General features: G+C 42.0%; 1 protein-coding gene across 3 annotated transcripts in view; it reads left to right on the forward strand.

The window, feature by feature from the left end:
* cep104 (centrosomal protein 104) overlaps positions 1–19,122 on the forward strand; it is a 192,174-nt gene that overhangs the window by 117,948 nt on the left and 55,104 nt on the right. For all 3 annotated transcript variants that reach the window (XM_084332767.1, XM_084332768.1, XM_084332769.1), the window contains one exon: positions 2,336–2,503. In XM_084332767.1, coding sequence (XP_084188893.1) covers positions 2,336–2,503 — 168 coding nt within the window. The remainder of the gene's footprint in view (positions 1–2,335; positions 2,504–19,122) is intronic.

Consider the following 19,122-nt stretch of genomic DNA (forward strand, 5'->3'; position numbering starts at 1 on the left):
TCCTCTTTTTTGCTGTGGTGTGCTGGGGGGGGCAACATCAACTCGAGGGTCTCCAGCAAGCTGAACAAGCTGGTGAAGAAGGCTAGCTCATTAGTGGGTGGTGAGCTGGATAATCTAGAGGTGGTGGCTGACAGGAGGATGAGGAAAAAGCTAAAAGCCATCCTGGAGAGCCCCTCTTACCCCCTCTACGAGGAGATGGCCAGAATGAAGAGCACGTTCAGCCTAAGACTCATCCCCCCCCGACACACCACAAACCGCCTGGGCCGGTCCTTTATATCGGCAGCCATCAGGCTCTACAATAAAGGGCTCGGGCGGCCGGAGCGGCCGGTTCTGCTGCCAGAGTTATCACTGTCTCAACTCGGGACATGAGAACTATAGAGACTCAACGACTACCTTGGTTCCATCTTGATTCTTTGCACTAGAGACTTCATAACACTGGTCTATCTTGTGTTTGTACTGTTATATTACTATTTTATATTTTATATTACTTTATTTATAACTTTTTATATTACTTTATTATTATTTATTATTATTATTATTATTATTATTATTATTATTATTATTATTATTATTATTATTATTATTATTATTATTATTATTATTATTATTATTATTATTATTATTATTATTATTATTATTATTATTATTATTATATTTTATATTACTATATTGTACTGTACTGTGAATCTATGCACCCCCCCCCCCCTGTACCCCCCCCCCCCATGCTGCTCTGACACCTGAATTTCCCTAGAGGATCAATAAAGGATTATCTTATCTTATAACAGCTGTGTTCAAATAGTGACAAAGGAAAAAAGAAAAACGTATATATATATATATATATATAAATAAAAAGTATTTAAAAAAAACAATTTAAAAGAAGAAACATAAATAAATGTGTATACGTTTTGTACATAAAACTATGAAACGTTTGTAACCTTTGCTAAATGATATACTGAATTATGTTTTTTATTAAATTTTTTGTGTAAATAGTGTAATGTAAAAAGGGTAGGCAATTATAAGCCTCGGCTTCAGCCTACACCTTTTCGTCATTTAATTATTTTCGTTTTTTTGGAAGTTCTACTACTATGCTTGTAAAAAAAAAAAAAAAAAAACAGAAATAAAATCATTCATTCATTCATTCAACTGTTTATGAAGAAGGATAAACACATACTCTCATTATAATGTAGTGTTTTATGAAGAAGGATAGGGAACACGTACTCATTATAATGTAGTGTTCTTTAACTGTTTATGAAGAAGGATAAACACATACTCATTATAATGGCATGTTCTTTAACTGTTTATGTAGAAGGATATGGAACATGTACTCATTATAATGTGATTGATTGAAAACTTTATTAACAGATTGCAGAATGGGTACAATACAGTATGGCTCAATACACACAATTGTTAAGGGGATGTAGACCAGAGAAAGACTTTTGTCTTGTTTACATCAGGGTCCCCCATTTTCAATTCATAATGACATTAATGACATACGCAACATACAGATATATATCATGACATTTCTGACATACATGTCATACAGGTATACAGTACTGTTACATTTGTGACATACAAGATATGCAAATATACAGTACTGTTAAACAGAGATCCTAACAGAAAATATATACATACAAGGGGGAGGAAACTGTACATTAGGAGGGGGTGGGAGTGGGGGTTTGGACATTTACGGGGGCCAGTTTCGAATTGCAGCCTCCTGTAGGTGCTCTTTGAGAGCGGTTTTGAAGGTGGGTAGGGATTCACATTTTTTTTACGGCTGTGGGTAGGGCGTTCCACATTGATGTGGCATAATTCCGAAACGTGTTTAGACCCTTGTTTGTGCCGAATCTGGGTTGAACATGATTTGTGGAGCTCCCTCTGGTGCTGTGGTCATGGTATTCACTGACCTTTGGGAAGTATTTCGACATGTACATGGGTATCTTAGTGGTGTAGTGTATCTTGTAGACCAGGCCCATTGCAAGTTGCTGTACTCTGTCGTCTACTCTAAGCCATCCTAGGTTGTCAAAATGGGCAGGGGTGAGGTGGGTTTTAGGAGTAAAGTCAAGCAGTAGTCTGACCAGTTTGTTTTGTGATGTTTGTAATCTTGTTTTTAGTGCCTTTGAGGTGCTTTGGTACCATGAGGTGCAAGCATAGTCGTAGTACCCTTGAATGAGTGCTCCTGTTAAAGTCTTCAGGATATTCTTGACTTTTTTTATTACATTGGTTGCCATTTCACAGGAAAGATTTGCTTCTAGGATGGAACCCAGGTATGTAATTTCATATTTCCATCTCCTGCCTGCAGACAGCTGACTCTCGTAACACCCTGCTCCTTCCCCAGGTGGCCGGAGCCTACTCCAAAACCTGGTCCTACAGAGAAGATGCCCTTCTGGCACTCCACCAGAAACTGACGGAGGTATCGCCCGGCACTCCCAAGGACGAGCTGAGGAACATGATCAGAGCCGCTGTCTTCCTCGTCAAAAAAGCCCTCCTGGACAAAGTGTTATCTGTGAGTAAGAGTAGCTCGGGTCTCGTTCGTCAGGGGCTTTCCCCCATCCATCCTCTCTGGGGTACTGTAGCTGGTCCCCGGCTGTTAACCGGTAATGCTAGCTACATGTTGCACAACCGGGTAAAATGAACGTTCACTGAGATTAACTCACTGAGCCGAGTGGAATTTGTCAGGATTTCAACGGTGAGTCTGTCTGCTTTCTGGACGCTGTCATGTTGAATCGAATGTGACTTGAAAATAATGATTTGAAAGTTCAAATCAATATGTTCGTCATCCCTTTTTGACAAATGTAATACATTTGTGTGCACCAAAGCCTGTCGTCCGAGCCATCTTAACCATTTCACTACCACACTACAGAAGGTTAACCTTTAACCGTCTGTAGTGTGGTAGTGAAAGGGTTAACCCTTTGTCGTGTGGCAGTGAAAGGGTTAACCTTATGTATTGTCGCAGTGAAAGGGTTAACCATTTGGTAGTGTGGTAGTGAAAGGGTTAAAAAAAGAAATCGTGATCAGGAAATTATTTGAGAATAACGATAACATTCAACCTCAATTGATGATTTTGAGCCCAAGTAAAATGATCAGATGAGTGATAATACTTTATCCATATCTTCTTCTGCTACCCTCTTATTGTACCCTGATTGTGAAAAAGCATGCAAAATCCATGAATCGATTTGACTAACAATTTGATAACAATCGATAATATCAGAATTTGATTTGGAATGTTTGGAATGCTATCCCCAGTTCTATTTTGATTCTGAATTCTGACCAGTTTGATTCTCTCACCAGTTTGGCATCTGTCCTTATATCAGTTCAAGAAGTCTTATCTTTCCACCCTGAGGGAAGATATGTTTATAAAGGTAACTGAAGACAACAGTATAACGATTCATTCACCTCATCAGATTTGATTTCACTCTTTCCGGTCAGTTTCCGTCATTGTATGTAGGTGTTTTTTGTGCTTTGGGGTATTTGGGCAGAAACCCTGTTGTAATTTAAATGGAAAGTATATATGACTCTTTATGTGGTGAGAAGTTTCATGTCTCAAGGGCCAACGAAACCCACTGGGAAATCATTGTAAAGGTCTCGTAAAAAAGAAAAAAAGGCAAGGTTCTGAAAGCTGTTGTTCTCATGTGTGCTTTTGCCGAAAGGTACCCCCCATCTCTCACATATCCCCTTTCGCTGTCTTGCACAATTAAATTTGTTTTCCAGTAAGTGTGAAACTATTTCAGTCCTACAACCATTCGATTTGATTCTGATCATTGAAGCAAAGATTCACATCATCACAAAAACGTAAATTTGCACAGTTCAGTTCCAATAATGTTGATCCAGTACTTTTTTTAATAGTGCAATAGTTGTCTAAGTCCTGCAGGGTTCAGTTTTTACTATCTATATTAATAATATTGTCTCCACTCTCAATGATTGTCACGTCCATATTCATGCGGACGACATGGTTATATATTGTACTGCCGATTCTGTACAGCTTGCCTTTGAGAAATTGCAGCTTAGGCAGCTGGGTGGCGTAGCGGAGATTGCGCTCGTCACCAATGCAAGAGACTCCGGTCTCGACTCCCCAAGTCAGCGTTGCCTGCGGCTTGGGCCAGTCGTCATACTATCTCAATTGGCAGAGGTAGCGGGTGGAAAGTCGATGGGTGGGGATTGGACGTTGTGGACAGCGACTCCTACAGGTCGGTTGGGTGACGCCTGTTCAGCAGAGACAGGAAGTATCGGGGGCAGCGTGAGCCTCCCACGCGTTACTCCTCGCCACTGAGAGTCCGCGCTATCTGGTGAAAAGATGCGACAGGCTGCCTCCTCGTGTACCGGAGGGGACACGTGATGCAAGGCTTCTATTCTCACTACAGCCTACCAGTGGGAGGCATAGTCTAGCAACGTTCAAGACAGGGGAGGGGAGAATTGGAAATACGAAATTGGGATGGGAGAAAAATAGAAAAATAAGGAGAAAAGGTGGATAAAAAAAGAAATGCAAATTGCACCTTGCCTTTAATGCTCTCCAGGATGCTCTTGTTAATCTTAGGCTGGTCCTAAATGCAAGCAAGACAATATTCATGTTGTTTCCTTACATTTATATTACAATAGCGTATCTATATCCACTGTGAGTGATTCTAAAATTGAGAGGGTTTCTGTCTTTCTGAATATAAATACCTCTGCATCCAGCTTGATGAGAAATTCTCATTTCATTATCATATTGATAATCTTGTCTCCAAATTGAGACAACAAATTTGATTTCTTTATAGAAATAAATCATGTTTCCCCATGTGCAGCAGAAAAAGGATTGTTGAAGCAATTTCCTCTCAGTGTTAGACTATAGTGATATTATCCATAGAATTGCTGCTCAATCTACTCAAGCGCCTTGACACAGATTTAGTACTGGCGACCATTGTGTCCTTTATGAAGGTATATTGCTGGAATGCTCCCTCCTTATATTACATCTATGTTGTAATGGAACTCTGGTCCCTATGTAACCCGCTCATATTACCTGCTTATGCTTAACACATTCCCTGCCACGCTATTTGAGCATCTTATACCATTCTCTGCCAGCACTGTAAGTTTATGGAGATGTTCACCTTCTTTGCAGGGCTATAACTTTTTAAATTGTATTTCTAAATTGACATTACTATGGCCCATTCAACATCGATTATCTATCGTTCAGGATGTATCAACGTTTTACTTTTTCATGCATACATTCATATGAAAATACCGTCTAGAATATAAATATGTTTTTATCGTTTTCTGCAGTAATTCCTAGAACGTGAGATATAGGCATAAACGCATATATAGATTATCAATGTTTGCCGATCCACGCTATATTAAAAATGTCAACTGTACATGATCCTAAACGTTATGACTGATCATGCGCGGATGAACGGAGGGGGGGGGGGGGGGGCGTTTATAATTCCGTGATCGTCGTTAAATGCTTTATGTAGTATGGGTGATATATTGATCAGAGCAGTTTGCATGGATAATAATAAACAAACAGGCTGAAAGTAACGTCAGCGTCCTCTTACCGTTGGCCGGTGAGACTGGAGCAAAAAGATCCCACTTATTTGACGGCGATCGCCTAAATCCATTTCCGGTTTGTATAATCATAATACACGGCCAAATCGTATCGATTATTGCGTTATGGCAGCGATCGCTACAGTCCCTCAACAGTCTACAGTCCCGCAACAATATGCGAGTGGCCGGACGCATTTCGGAGACGCACCGAGATCGACTCGGCCATTTCCGGTTTGGTAACTCGCCGATCATCCACCAGGGGACAGTATTGAAGCGTTGCAGAGTTGTGCCGGCTCACACTGCATCAGACCAGGCTCCGTGAGGGAAATTAGAATAACATGGCGAAAAAATTTAATATGATCTCAATAACGTCGTACGCTGTGGATTGGCAGAATTAGCATGAACTTCAAACACGTCGTACAACGTGAATGGCGCAGGATGTGTTAAGGTCTCTCGGGCCACTCGCAACGTGGTATGTCAGCATTTTTCTTTAGTGCCCCAACTACTTGGAATAAGCTCCAAACATCCCTCAAAATTTGCATTTTAGATTAGATTAGATTCAAATGTATTATCATTATACAGCACAAGTACAGTACAACGAAAATAAGTTTGGCATCCAACCAGAGTGCAAATGTAACAGTAAAGGGTATAAAATATATACATTAGTACTACTGAGTGTAGTGCTAATCAGATGTATGTACAGAGTTGTAATAGTAATATGTACAGTGATACAGGTATGAAGACAATATGGTAGTAGTCATACTGGCCAGCAGCGTAATTAGTAAGAGTAGGTAAGGGATATGTACAGATACATATATAGGGGCTGTCATTGTGGCACAGAGTTCAGGGAGATGACAGCTGAGGGAAAGAAGCTGTTCCTGAGACTGCTTGACTTGGAGCGGAGGTTCCTGTAGTGTCTCCCGGAGGGGAGGAGGGCAAACAGTCCATGATTGGGATGAGAGGTGTCCTTTACAATGCTGCCTGCCTTGGAGATGTCGAGTCCCAGGAATTTGAAGCTGGAGACACGCTCAACCTCTGTCCCATTGATATGGTCTTCCTGAAGTCCACGATGAGCTCCTTGGTTTTCTTGGTGTAGAGGGCCAGGTTGTTGTCGGCGCACCACGCCACCAGGTGCTAGACCTCCTCCCTATAGGCCGACTCATTGTTGTTTTTGACAAGGCCCACCATTTACCTACTTATGGGCAGTTCTCTGTATTCTGAACATTCCTGTTTCTGATTGTAACTGTTTTAACCCTTGCACTACCAAACGGTTAACCCTTTCATTGTGACAATACAGAAGGTTAACCCGGCTTTCACTGCCACACGACAGCAGGTTAACCCTTTCACTACCACACTACAGAACGTTAACCCTTTACTATCACACTACAGACGGTTAACCTAAGGGTTAATTGATTTATATTTTGCTGTTGTTTTATTGTAAATGGTAAATGGACTGCATTTATATAGCGCTTTTATCCAAATCGCTTTACAGCGTATGCCTCACATTCACACACCAACGGCAGAGGCGACCATGCAAGGTGCCAACTTGCTCATCAGGAGCAGTTAGGGGTTAATTAAGTGTCTTGCTCAAGAACATGTCGACACGCAGTCAGATAAGGAGCTGGAATCGAACCGGGAACCTTCTGATTACCAGACTACCGCTCTATCTCCTGAGCCACTGTCCCCTATTGTGCCAATTGAATTGTTGTTTTTTGTGGTGTTAGATTATAATTAGTGCTGTCAATCGATTAAAATATTTAATCACGATTAATCGCATGATTGTCCATAGTTAACTCGCGATTAATCGCAAATTAATAGCATTTTTTTTTTTTTTTTATCTGCCTTAAACAGATCTTTTTCAAGTTCCAAGTTTTAATACTCTTATCAACATGAGAGTCAACAAATGCTTGCTTTATGCAGCCATTTAACACAAAAGGATGACCCTCATGCATTGCAAATTTGCATCAAATTCAAAACAGTGATGCACAAAATAACTTAAAAGAAAATAATAATTTAAAACAATGAATAAAGTGTGCATGAAATAATAGGGGAAAGAAAACGTTAGGAACTTGTTACATTCACCCACACAAGCGCTGAGTAATCACACCACCCCCCCCCCTCTCTCTCTCACACACACACTCTCCCAGCTCTCTTTCTCTCTTGCCCCTTCCTCATCTCTCTCACCCCCCTCTCTCTCTATATATATCTCACACACACACACACACACACACACACACACACACACACACACACACACACACACACACACACACACACACACACACACACACACACACACACACACTTCAGAAACAAACATAGTATCAATGAGAGCATCAATAATACACCCGAGTGAAGTCTAGTAAAAAAAAAAATAGTTAATCGTGAGTTAAAAAAAATAGTGGCGTTAATAGAATCGGGCGATAACGCGTTAATACCGCGTTAACTTTGACAGCCTTAATTATAATGTATTGCTTCTTATTGTTTTTTATAATCTTGGCTGCATTGAAAATGAGGACTTGTCTCTCAATTGTATTTCCGAGTATAAAAGGAAGGTTATGAAATGTGACGAGATTGATTAAACCGGTATGCAATTAAATTAAATTAATACAACAGTATATTAAATTTTTATTCAATAGGTACACACACACATATTCATTTAAAGCTTTCATTAATATCAAGTATCAATTTTACAGATTGAAAGTACTTTCTATTTGGGGTAGGGGAGATTCCTTATGGTCATTGTTTCCCCCTCAATCTGGTAATATGGCAAGCGTTAATATTTTAGGTTCTAATTTCAAAAGAGACGAGCGGAGAGTGATGCTCTCTGATAATCTGGACACTTCCTGTAAGCATTTTCAGGTTCAGGTTTCCAATTCACAAATACTTATCTATATGAATATCATATTCAATTAAGTTGTATTTTCCCATTGCTGTCATTGATGGACACATTATCTTTGTGTTTTCTCAGTTAGAGCTCAATGTAAATACAGGCAAAATAAAAATGAATTCATTCATTCAACCTTTTATTTAATATATATTTTTTTGTTTAACACTTTGATCGCCATGGTTAAATTCATAATTTACCATCCCTCGCCATCTCTATTTGTCTATGGAGAAGTTCCCCTTCTTTGCAGGGCTATAACTTTTTAAATTGTATTGCTAAATTGACATTATTATGGCCCATTCAATGTCCTATATCTATTGTTCAGGGTGTAGCAACGTTGTACTTTTTCATTCATACTAAAATACGGTCTAAAGTATAAGTATGTTTTTATCGTTTTCTGCAGCTTTCTCCAGAACTTGATTTATAGCCCCAAATGCATTATATTGATGATGATGAAATACAGTTTGATAGCGATCGGTGCCAGATAAAAAATGTCAACTGGAGGTGGTTCTAGAAGTTACTACTTATCATCTGATGTTGACCGGATGGGCGGGGGGTCGTTTATAATTCCGTGGGCAACGTTAGATGATTCATCTAGTGTGGGTGATATGATCATCAGAGCAGTTTATATCGAACACGGTAATAATAAACGCTGAAACTTACCCCAGTCTCCTCGGGCCGTTGGGCGATCAGCTTGGAGTAGACAGTTTTCTATTATGGGATGTTGATCTAGATGAACCATTTCCAGGTTGTATAATACTATATACGTCCAAATAACGTTGTTTATTGAGTTAGGGCGAGCGATTGATTATCCAGTGTGTCGAGATGGAATCCTGCTAACGATCGTGAGTGCCCGGACGAAATATGGGTGAGCACTTCCTGTTTGGCGCGTCACTTCCTGTTGGGCGATCTGCCGATCGGCCACCAGATGGCGCTCTTGAACCGTTAGAGAGTTGCGTGGAGCTCAGCAGTATATCTCAGGTCCCCGGAGGAGAAATATGATTTCGATCACAGATTTTTGAAATATTGATATCAAAGACGTGTTACGGCGTCTTCGGCAGAATGAGCATGGCGGGCAATGACGAGTTTCGGCATTTCCAGCGATTAAAAGTGTTATTGTGGGGCTGGTAGGGCGGCCGGGTAGCGCAGCGGACTAAGCGTCTGTCTACCACCGCAGAGACAGTGGGATCGAATCCAACTGCCAGCGGTACCTCCGGCTTGGTCGGTCGTCCATACTGACACAATTGGCAGTGTCAGTGGATGGGAAAGCCGGTGGGGTGGGTCCTGGTCATTGTAAACAGCGACTCCTACAGGTCGGTCAGGGCGCCTGCACAGCGAGGGAGGGAACTGGGGAGGGTAGTGTGATCCTCCCACACATTACACCTCCCCAGTGAGAGTCCTCGCTGTCAGGTGAAAAAGAAGCGGCTGGCTGTCTCCACATGTGTCAGAGGAAGCATGTGATAGACTTCAGGGCTCCCTAGACCGGCAAGTGGGGGGCAAATGCGCGCAATGACCAGGAAGGGGAGGGGGGAATTGGCATAACGACAAGAAAATTGGGATGGGAGAAAAATACAGAAAAAGGGAGGAGAAAAAGTAACCCTAACCCTAACCCTCATTCATTAATTAATTAATTAATATATTAATTTGTTCAACCTTTATTTAAAAAAAATAAGTGTTATCATTGAGGGGCTGGCCCTTATAAATGAATTAATGAATTAATACATAATGAATTAATTCAACCTTTATTTTTCTTTTATTAAAATGTCTCTCATAAATGAATTCAGAATGTATTATTTTGCATCAACCGGTATGATACTTTCACATCATCAGTCTCGTTCCACTGAATCGATTCTCTTCTGAGCTTTTCGAGTGACAACCCGTGTGAAAACATAAATGTTTGTCCTTGCTGATAGAGCCGGCCACCAATCACGTTATCTAAAGCTAGTAGACATGACCTCACAACAAAACCAAGGACGGGACGACCAGTCAAGGTTGTGGACCACTCTAGGTATGTGATCTGTCGTTTGTCTGTTGAGGAAATAATCACACTTTACACCAAAAAAAAGCGCGAATGGCTTCTATTAATTCCCTGCCTCTCACACGAGCCAGTACAGTTTTCTCATGAGAAGCCGATTCATGCCTCTCTCTCTAGGTGACATGACACTCGAAGTGCTCTAATGGCAGGTTTAATTGGAACAAGACAACGACCAGCAATGTACTACTATGAAATACGTGCTGGATATATCTCTGTGTTACTGTCGGTCTTTCATTAATCAAGTTCTCTGAACCCTGTTTGACTGATCCGACAAGTTACCAACAGAACCAACGTTCATACTGGCAACACACACACACACACAATGTTCCCCCTGTCCCAAACGCAATCCCACCTCTCTCTCTCTCTCCCAGGGTTGGCTCCCTTAAACAAATAATGTGACAAGGATGGCCTTGTAACCCCTCTCCTCAAGGCTCATACTGAATGTCCCGTAAAATAAGAAAAAATAAGCTGTCCCACAATAATCCCTGTGATTTATTTTCCTAGCGAGGCTGATATATTTATATATATATATATGTGCTCCTGTTAAGGTGTTAGCTGAGGCTGTTGCATGAAAAGTCTCTCCGTTTGGTTCATGATGTGTACCTTCCTGGCTGTTTTTTTTTTTTTTTTTTTTTTTTTTTATCTTTTTCCCCCTCCTTTTTTCCTCCGATTTTCTCCCATCCCAATGTTAGTCGTTATGCCAATTCCCAATCCCCTTCCTGGTCGCTGCGCACTTACCCCCCACAGTCTGTCTGGGAGAGTGGAGGCTACCACGTGCTTCCTCCGACACACGTCCAGCCAATCAACCGCTTCTTTTCACCTGGCAGCGCGGATTCTCACTGAGAGGGCGTAGCGTGTGGAAGGATCACACTATCCCACTTAGATCCTATCCGCGCTTAGCAGGCGCCCCGACCGAACTGTAGGAGTCGCTGTTTACAACAACCCGGACCCACCCCGCCAGCTTCTCCCACCCTCTAATACTGCCAATTGTATTAGTGTGAACGGCCAGCCAAGCTGGTGACAACCCTGGAGCTGTGAGCTGGATTCGAACAGGCGAATCCAGCCGCTCCGGGGTTGGTGACGAACGCAATCTCCGTTACGCCACCTGACCGCCCCTCCTTCCTGGCTGTCTTGATTAGAATCAGGTACAGTTCTAATCTAATTTCACTGTGTAAATGTTGCATTCTTGTTGCTGAGATGCAAAGTACCTTGTAGACGGGCAATGTCACTCACTCACTCACTCACTCACTCACTCACTCACTGATGGTTAACTATATTGCCCCTAGTGATGGTTCACAGCCATGGCACTTTGACTCATGTGGGACCTGTTTTCAATGTTTACTAAAAGAGAAATGATACAATGAATTATTTTTTTTAACCTGAGAGTCATTGGCCTTGGTTTATTTTCTGTGAAGAACATGTAAAAGAACACATTTTCATTGAGTGCACACTGTGTACTCCCCCTACACATTTACATTACATGTGGTGTATCGAAAGTGTGTAAATTGTAGTTGAAAACAAGTAAATATGATACAAATTAAACAAAAAGGTTCACTGTGTACCTTCATTGTCTGCCTCCACCTTGTTTCATATATTTCAAGATAAACATGATTTATTCCATTCATGTCTTTTTTTTTTACAGACACCACATTTGATCACAAAAAAACGAATAGCTGTTTTATTGATAAATGTGATCTAGCAGAGGTAAATGGCAAATATTAACCATATATTCTGTCTAGATCACTTGTAATTGAGATAATGTTAACATCTGTTAAGTATTTTTACATGAATTGTTATGGTTTTATTGTTTTGAAGTCCCAATGTTGTCAACCCAGTGAACATTGGGTGAGCAACAAAAGCATGAACACCACACAAGGGTTGGGGGGGCTGCTCTCATGCTTTGCATCAATGGCACAGTGTCCTTGTTCAGTATCTAAAGTTAAGATAAGAGGTTTATTAATCAGCCGGGGGGCAACAGAACACACCAAGCACTCACACTGCAACAACACATCAAGCTATATATCAAAAAAGCCTGGAGCAATATGAAGAGAGGTTCATATTGGTTCATACTAAAAATACAAACCGCAGAATAGAATGGTTCTGTGTGTGCAACTCTATAGACACCATGTAACCCATACAGCTATTTATCATTAAAGGAACACGCCAACATTATGGAAAATGCGCTTATCTCAGTCACACAAGAAGATGGATACCAATTTCCTTTCTGTGCGTTCAGTCAAGTCAAGTCAAGTCAAGAGTTTTAATTGTCACGGCATACAGGTATACAATGAAATGCGGGTGGTCTTGCCCGCAACGATGTGCAATACAGTGGTACATATAATAGAATCAAAAGAAGAAAACAACATTGTGCAGTAACAGGTAACAGGTAACATGGAGTGACATCTCGGTATCTGTACATAGTTATTTACAGAGCATATGCTCTGCTTCATGGCTCAGCTTCTTCCCCCAGGCCATCAGAGCCATGAACAATGAACATTGAGTGCTCAGAACATTGAACTGTCCACACACAAGCACACATGAACACACACACGACACGCACACTGTGCACGCTCACACACGAGCAGCCACTTAACACTTTAACATGAGCGGGCACACACTCATGTCGCACACACGCACACTTATGGCCAAAGGAAAGGACACTTTAAATTAGAATAACAGGAACAGTGTATTGCACTACCAAAGCTAACTAGCATGTCACACATGCTCTGTAAATAACTATGTACAGATACCGAGATGTCACTCCATGTTACCTGCTACCTGTTACTGCACAATGTTGTTTTCTTCTTTTGATTCTATTATATGTACCACTGTATTGCACATCGTTGCGGGCAAGACCACCCGCATTTCATTGTATACCTGTATGCCGTGACAATTAAAACTCTTGACTTGACTTGACTTGACTATGGGACATGCTAGTTAGCTTTGGTAGTGCAATACACTGTTCCTGTTATTCTAATTTAAAGTGTCCTTTCCTTTGGCCATAAGTGTGCGTGTGTGCGACATGAGTAGAAAGCATTCAGTAGAAAGCTATCTGACTCCAAGCTAGACTAGCTTAGCACAAATGAATGGAAGTGGATACAGACCAGCTAGCCCCCCCTATATATAGGACACAGGCCTCCACACACCATGCACTGTGATGCAGATCTTTAACTGCTGCGTTCGATTATAACTCAGAGGTAGAGAATTCCGACTACTAGGAACAATTTTATAAAACGGCACTTCAACTCGGAGTTCGCAAACTCGGGTAGGATTTCTCAACTCACGGTTCAAGCCTCAGTGTCATTTGAAGTAATTTCAACATGGCGAGCCACCCATTAGCTGTTTTAAGAGTACATTTGTTAATATATTAGCTATATGACGTTGTAAACTGTCTTTGTGAGTTGTAGTTCATACAAGAAAGAAATGCCTAAAAAGTTTAGACTGAACATCCATGTTTTTCCAACTTTGTAGCTCAAACACACATAGGTCAGAGATGAGCATTTCCCACTTCCAATCTCCCACCTCCGACCATAAATGAATGCAGCATTAAATGTATCCTGTGTGCTTATCTTAAATACAGTATTTTTTTTATTATTACCTCTGTATTTTTGTATTTGTATTATTATGTTTATCTGATTATTTTAATTAGTTTTTGTCCTGTATTGCTGCTGCTGCTGTTCCTCTTGGGGATTAATAAAGTAGCTATTTCCAAACATCCTACCCTTGCCAAGATTTTTGAATCTCAACTAAACTCTCAATTGAAACAATTATTGGCGGACGACAACATTTTAAGTGGAGATCAGTCTGGCTTTAGATCAGGTCATAGTACCATAACAGTAGCTATGTTGGTAACAAATTATTTTATCAGTGCCTTGGACCAAAAACAGCATTGTGCTGCCCTGTTTGTTGATCTGTCCAAGCATTTGATTCTGTCGACCATGAGCTATATTAGGCAGACAAGGCTATAGAGTGGTTCAGGAACTACTTTGCAGATACAACCCAGTGTGTTTTCTGGATTTTTTAATATCACAAACAGTACTGTATTTGAAAATCTGGTATGTCATAAATGTATAGATGTAGCAGTACTGTCTATCTGTATGTCGTGTGTGTCATATGATGAATTGAAAATGGAGGACCCTGATGGAAACAAGACGAAAGTCTTTCTCAGGTCTGCATCCTCTTAACAATTGTATGTATTGAGCTGTACTGTACTGTACCCATTCTGCAATCTGTTAATAAACTTTTCAATCAATAAATCAATCAATCAATCAATCAATCAATGTATATACAGATGGTCACACATCAAGCTTCATGGAGTTACGCCGTTTTTGGCCGCCATGCGTTGAACGCCAACAGCGGCGTAAGCCGGTTTTGAAATCAATATTTAATTTTTTCGCCATCGCATTCATAATTCATCCAGCCAACCTCCGGTGCTGCAGTGGGACCCTGAATGAGATTGCAACGCCTCAATACCGCCGCCTGGTGGATGGTCGGGCGAGTTACACTCTCAAAACCGGAAGTTGTGATCGGTGCGTCGAGGAAATTCCTCCGGCAGTAATATCTTGTTACGTGGGTCCAGACAAACACTGGTGTGCATATGGATCGCTTCCATAACGCAATAATCGATATGATTTCGGAGTTTATTGCGCCATACAAACCGGAAATGGATCTAGGCGATCGGCGTCAAATAATTGGGATCTTGAGTGAACTTCCGGTTCCGATCAGCAGCGCATGGCTGGCTGATTTTGCGGAGCTCAGCATCCACACCACATTAACCTTGATTACGTTTAAATTTTTTATACCATTTAATTTAGTTCACGTTAGAATAATGTCTAAACAGACGCAGACCGGGATGGGAACCCTGAACGCCGCGGATAAGGAACTCATTAGGTCGATATTCCGTGAGGAAATTGACGCTATCGTGGCTAAGCTAACCGGCAGGGTTGATGCGCTACAGGAGACTGTGGCCAGCATAGACACACGGTTAGCCATGGCGGAGGAAGGTCTATCCGCAGTCGTGGAGGTGGCTGACACCAACGCCACGGAGATATCGTACTTGAAGGACAAACTACGAGCTGGTGAGATGAAATCGGCAGATCTGGAGGACCGTGGCAGGAGATGCAATGTTAGAATATACGGGCTACCCGATGAAGTGGAGGAGGAAGAGCCGATTAAGTTCCTCGAGGAAATGATACCGAAATGGTTCCCGAAACTAGCCCGCCCCGAGATTGAGAGAGCTCACAGGATCTTCAGACCCGCTACCCTGATGAAGAGCGAGCGTACAAACCCTTGCACATTCATCTTCTGCTGCCTGAGGTTCCAGACAAGACAGCATATTTTGAAAGAGGCCAGGTTGAAAGCTCCGGTGATGAATGGCCGTACCCTGAGATTTGCCGCTGACTTCAGTGACTACACAGCGAGATGCCGCAGAGCTTTTGCCGGGGCCATGGAGCTAGCACGGGAGAGGGCGGTGGAGGTATTCCTACTGTTCCCGGCAACGCTGAAAGTAAAGACGGGACGGGGAGAGGTGTCGTGCAACCGTCTATTCAAGTCACCATCCGAGGCGGAGGACTTCATTCGGAAAAGCAATACAGTCATTCCGGCTGAGAGGAACAGACCAGCCCCGGTGGAGCAGACTCCGAGCGGCGGGGAGTGAGAGGCCGGAGCAGGTACCTGAGGCTGGCTTCACGCGTGGCCTGCTAGCATGCTAGCTATCCAAGCTAGCGGCCCTGCAGAGTGGAGCAAGCTCCACACGTGGGCTGCTAGCATACTAGCTAACCAAGCTAACGCCTCTGGTGCGCGAGGGCTGTTAGCACACCGGCTAGCTATCCAAGCTAGCACTGTTGTAAACACGGCCGACCGCAGTTTGCTCAGTCCTCAGAACGGTAATACTTGACTTCTCTATACGGTATTGTCTCAGTCACGAGCATGATTACTGACTGTTTGAAAGGTAATTCAGACGTCCTTTACTCTTAGCGGTTTTTTCTTTATTCTTTATCTCTTGCCTTTTTTATCATCTGACACTCGAACTATGCATTGAACTGCGCGGAGATTGTTACGTATATTTGTTATCTTTATCCGGCTCTGACCGGGCGAAATGAATATCACAATTTTCACTCAAGCGGGCTGTGTGTGCTTATGAACCGTTCAACCAAGGGGGGTGACCCCCTTGCAGCGAGCTGTCTGCGGGTGGCAGATCAAGACTCTCCTAATGCTGCGGATACTGCATGCTTTTAACTGTCTTTCTTATCACAGCAGTACACATGGCCGCCACCGACGCTGCGTTACCTCAACGATGGCAGCACGGTAATGCTCAGGGTTTATTACAACAGTGGTATTATTTTGACATGTGTTATGAGTACCGTACTTTTCGGACTATAAGCCGTGGCTTTTTCCCCCATTTTTCGACCCTGCGGCTTATATAACAGTGCGGCTTATATGTGACTCGACGTGACCAAATCCGAAAATGTAAAAATCTAAATATTGCTTTTTTGACTGCATTGAAATGTTATTTATCTGTTCCCTTATTTGCTAAACTTAATACAACTTGTAAATGAGTTAATTCTTGTTATTTGTCCGACAGTATTGTGTCCCAATGCTAATTACATATGGTAATTAAACATTAAAACACCTGCAGCTTATAGTCCAGTGCGGCTTATATATGTACACATCATTCAATTTAGCTGCTGCGGCTTATAGTCAGGTGCGGCTTATAGTGCGAAAAGTACGGTACTTCACTTTACTCAGGTTCAGCTCGGACGAACTGCGTTTCATGTGCTTTTATCGTCTGCATAATGTTCTATGCACTGAGCTCTATATAGATTTATTCTCGATGGGGGGTTCCCCTATTTCTAAATCATTACAATATACAATTTTGGTTAGAATGGTTAAGTTACGTAATGTGGTTGTGGTTGCTGTGACCCGGTCGCAGTGCCAAATGGTGTTTGATCGACATCGGACAAGATATTTGATGGAGGGGAGGGGGGGATACAGGGATTTTTGCTTTTCATTTCTTTTGGCTCGTTCTATTATGTGTTTGCTCTCGCCCAACAGGACCTTAGCGTGGGGATGTGTATATGTTGTGGTGCTCTACTTCAGGGGAATCACGTTCAGTCATACTGCAACCTGGTTGGACTATGGCTAATTTAAACATCTTGATCTGGAATACAGGGGGTCTTAATATTCCACAAACGCACAAGTGTACTAACATGGTTGAAAAGGCAGGAGGTGGATGTGGCTTTGCTGAGTGAAACGCATCTTTTAAAAGCTGACAGTGCAAAACTTGCAAACAAATTGTATCATAATATAAGCTCCTCTTCTTTTAGCACTAAGTCTCGTGGAGTAGCCATAGTGGCTAAGCGAAAGTTGAATATTAAATTATTAGACGTGTGGTCTGATGCAGAAGGTCGAATTACTATTGCGAAGATGGAATACACTAACAGGAAAATTGCTCTTATAGCGCTTATGCCCCTAATGTGTATGACGCACACTTTTATACTGCACTCACTACAGAGATGTTGAAACTACCTGAGTACTCATTTATAGTGGGTGCTGATTTCAATGCCATTTGGGATCCATTGATTGATAAATCCGGTGTTGCTGAAACCGATCAGAAGCAAGCTACCGCGGCCCTACATGACTGGTCTAAAGACACAGGGGTTACTGATATGTGGCGGTTACTCAACCCAACCGCGCGAGACTACTCTTTTTTCTCAGCGAGACATAAAACTTTTTCCAGAATTGATTATGTTTTTTTCTCCCCTAGGCTATTCGATAGCTTTGACGTTGACTTGAGGCCCATTGCACTGTCAGACCACAAATACGTCCTCCTTAAGGGTTCACTCAGTAAAATGACGTCCCGTGCCCCAAGATGGCGCTTTAACTCAACGCTGCTGAAGAACGAGGAATTTAACCTACAATTTAAGGAGAAGCTCATTGAATTCTTGCCGTTTAATGCTGGTTCGGTACAGGACCCCAGAACTTTGTGGAATTCGGTTAAGGGGTTTATTAGAAGTAACACCACTCTATTTGCTTCCAATCTCCGCAAGGGTCGTCTCTCCAAGTTAGTAGAATTGGAAGAGCTTCATAAAACAATGATGTCTTCTATGCAGCACAGATACTCTAGCCGACTGGAGCTCCAAATTAAAATGGTGAAAAAGGAGATTAACTCCATTTTAAGACAACAGTCTGAATTTTAAATGCACAGAACAAGACAACACTACTACTTTCATGGCTCTAGACCTAGTCACCTACTGGCTATGAAGATACGGGCCAGTGAACAATTTGCAGATATCCCTGCCATTAAGAACCAACGGGGAGATAACCACCAACCCCAACAAAATCAACGATACATTTCGCTCTGTTTATTCCAACCTGTACGAGTCAGAAGTGGTCTATGATCACACCAAGCTGGAGGACTATCTTAGTCAAATTAATCTCAGAGGATGACGCTAAACGGTTAGCTGAACCTATCACACTAGAGGAACTCAGGGAAGCAATTGCTGATATGCAGCGGGGCAAGGCTCCTGGTTGGGACGGCATTCCACCGGAACTCTATACTGCGTTCTGGGATATACTCGGTCCCTTATTACTTTCAATGATTTTACACTCAGTCGAAGAGGGCAGTTTTTCCAGGGATGTCAATATGGCACTTATATCTGTTCTACTCAAGAAAGATAAGGATCCCACC

The sequence above is a fragment of the Notolepis coatsorum genome (genome assembly GCF_963971535.1).
Source record: "Notolepis coatsorum genome assembly, chromosome: 17".
NCBI classification, from domain to species: domain Eukaryota; kingdom Metazoa; phylum Chordata; class Actinopteri; order Aulopiformes; family Paralepididae; genus Notolepis; species Notolepis coatsorum.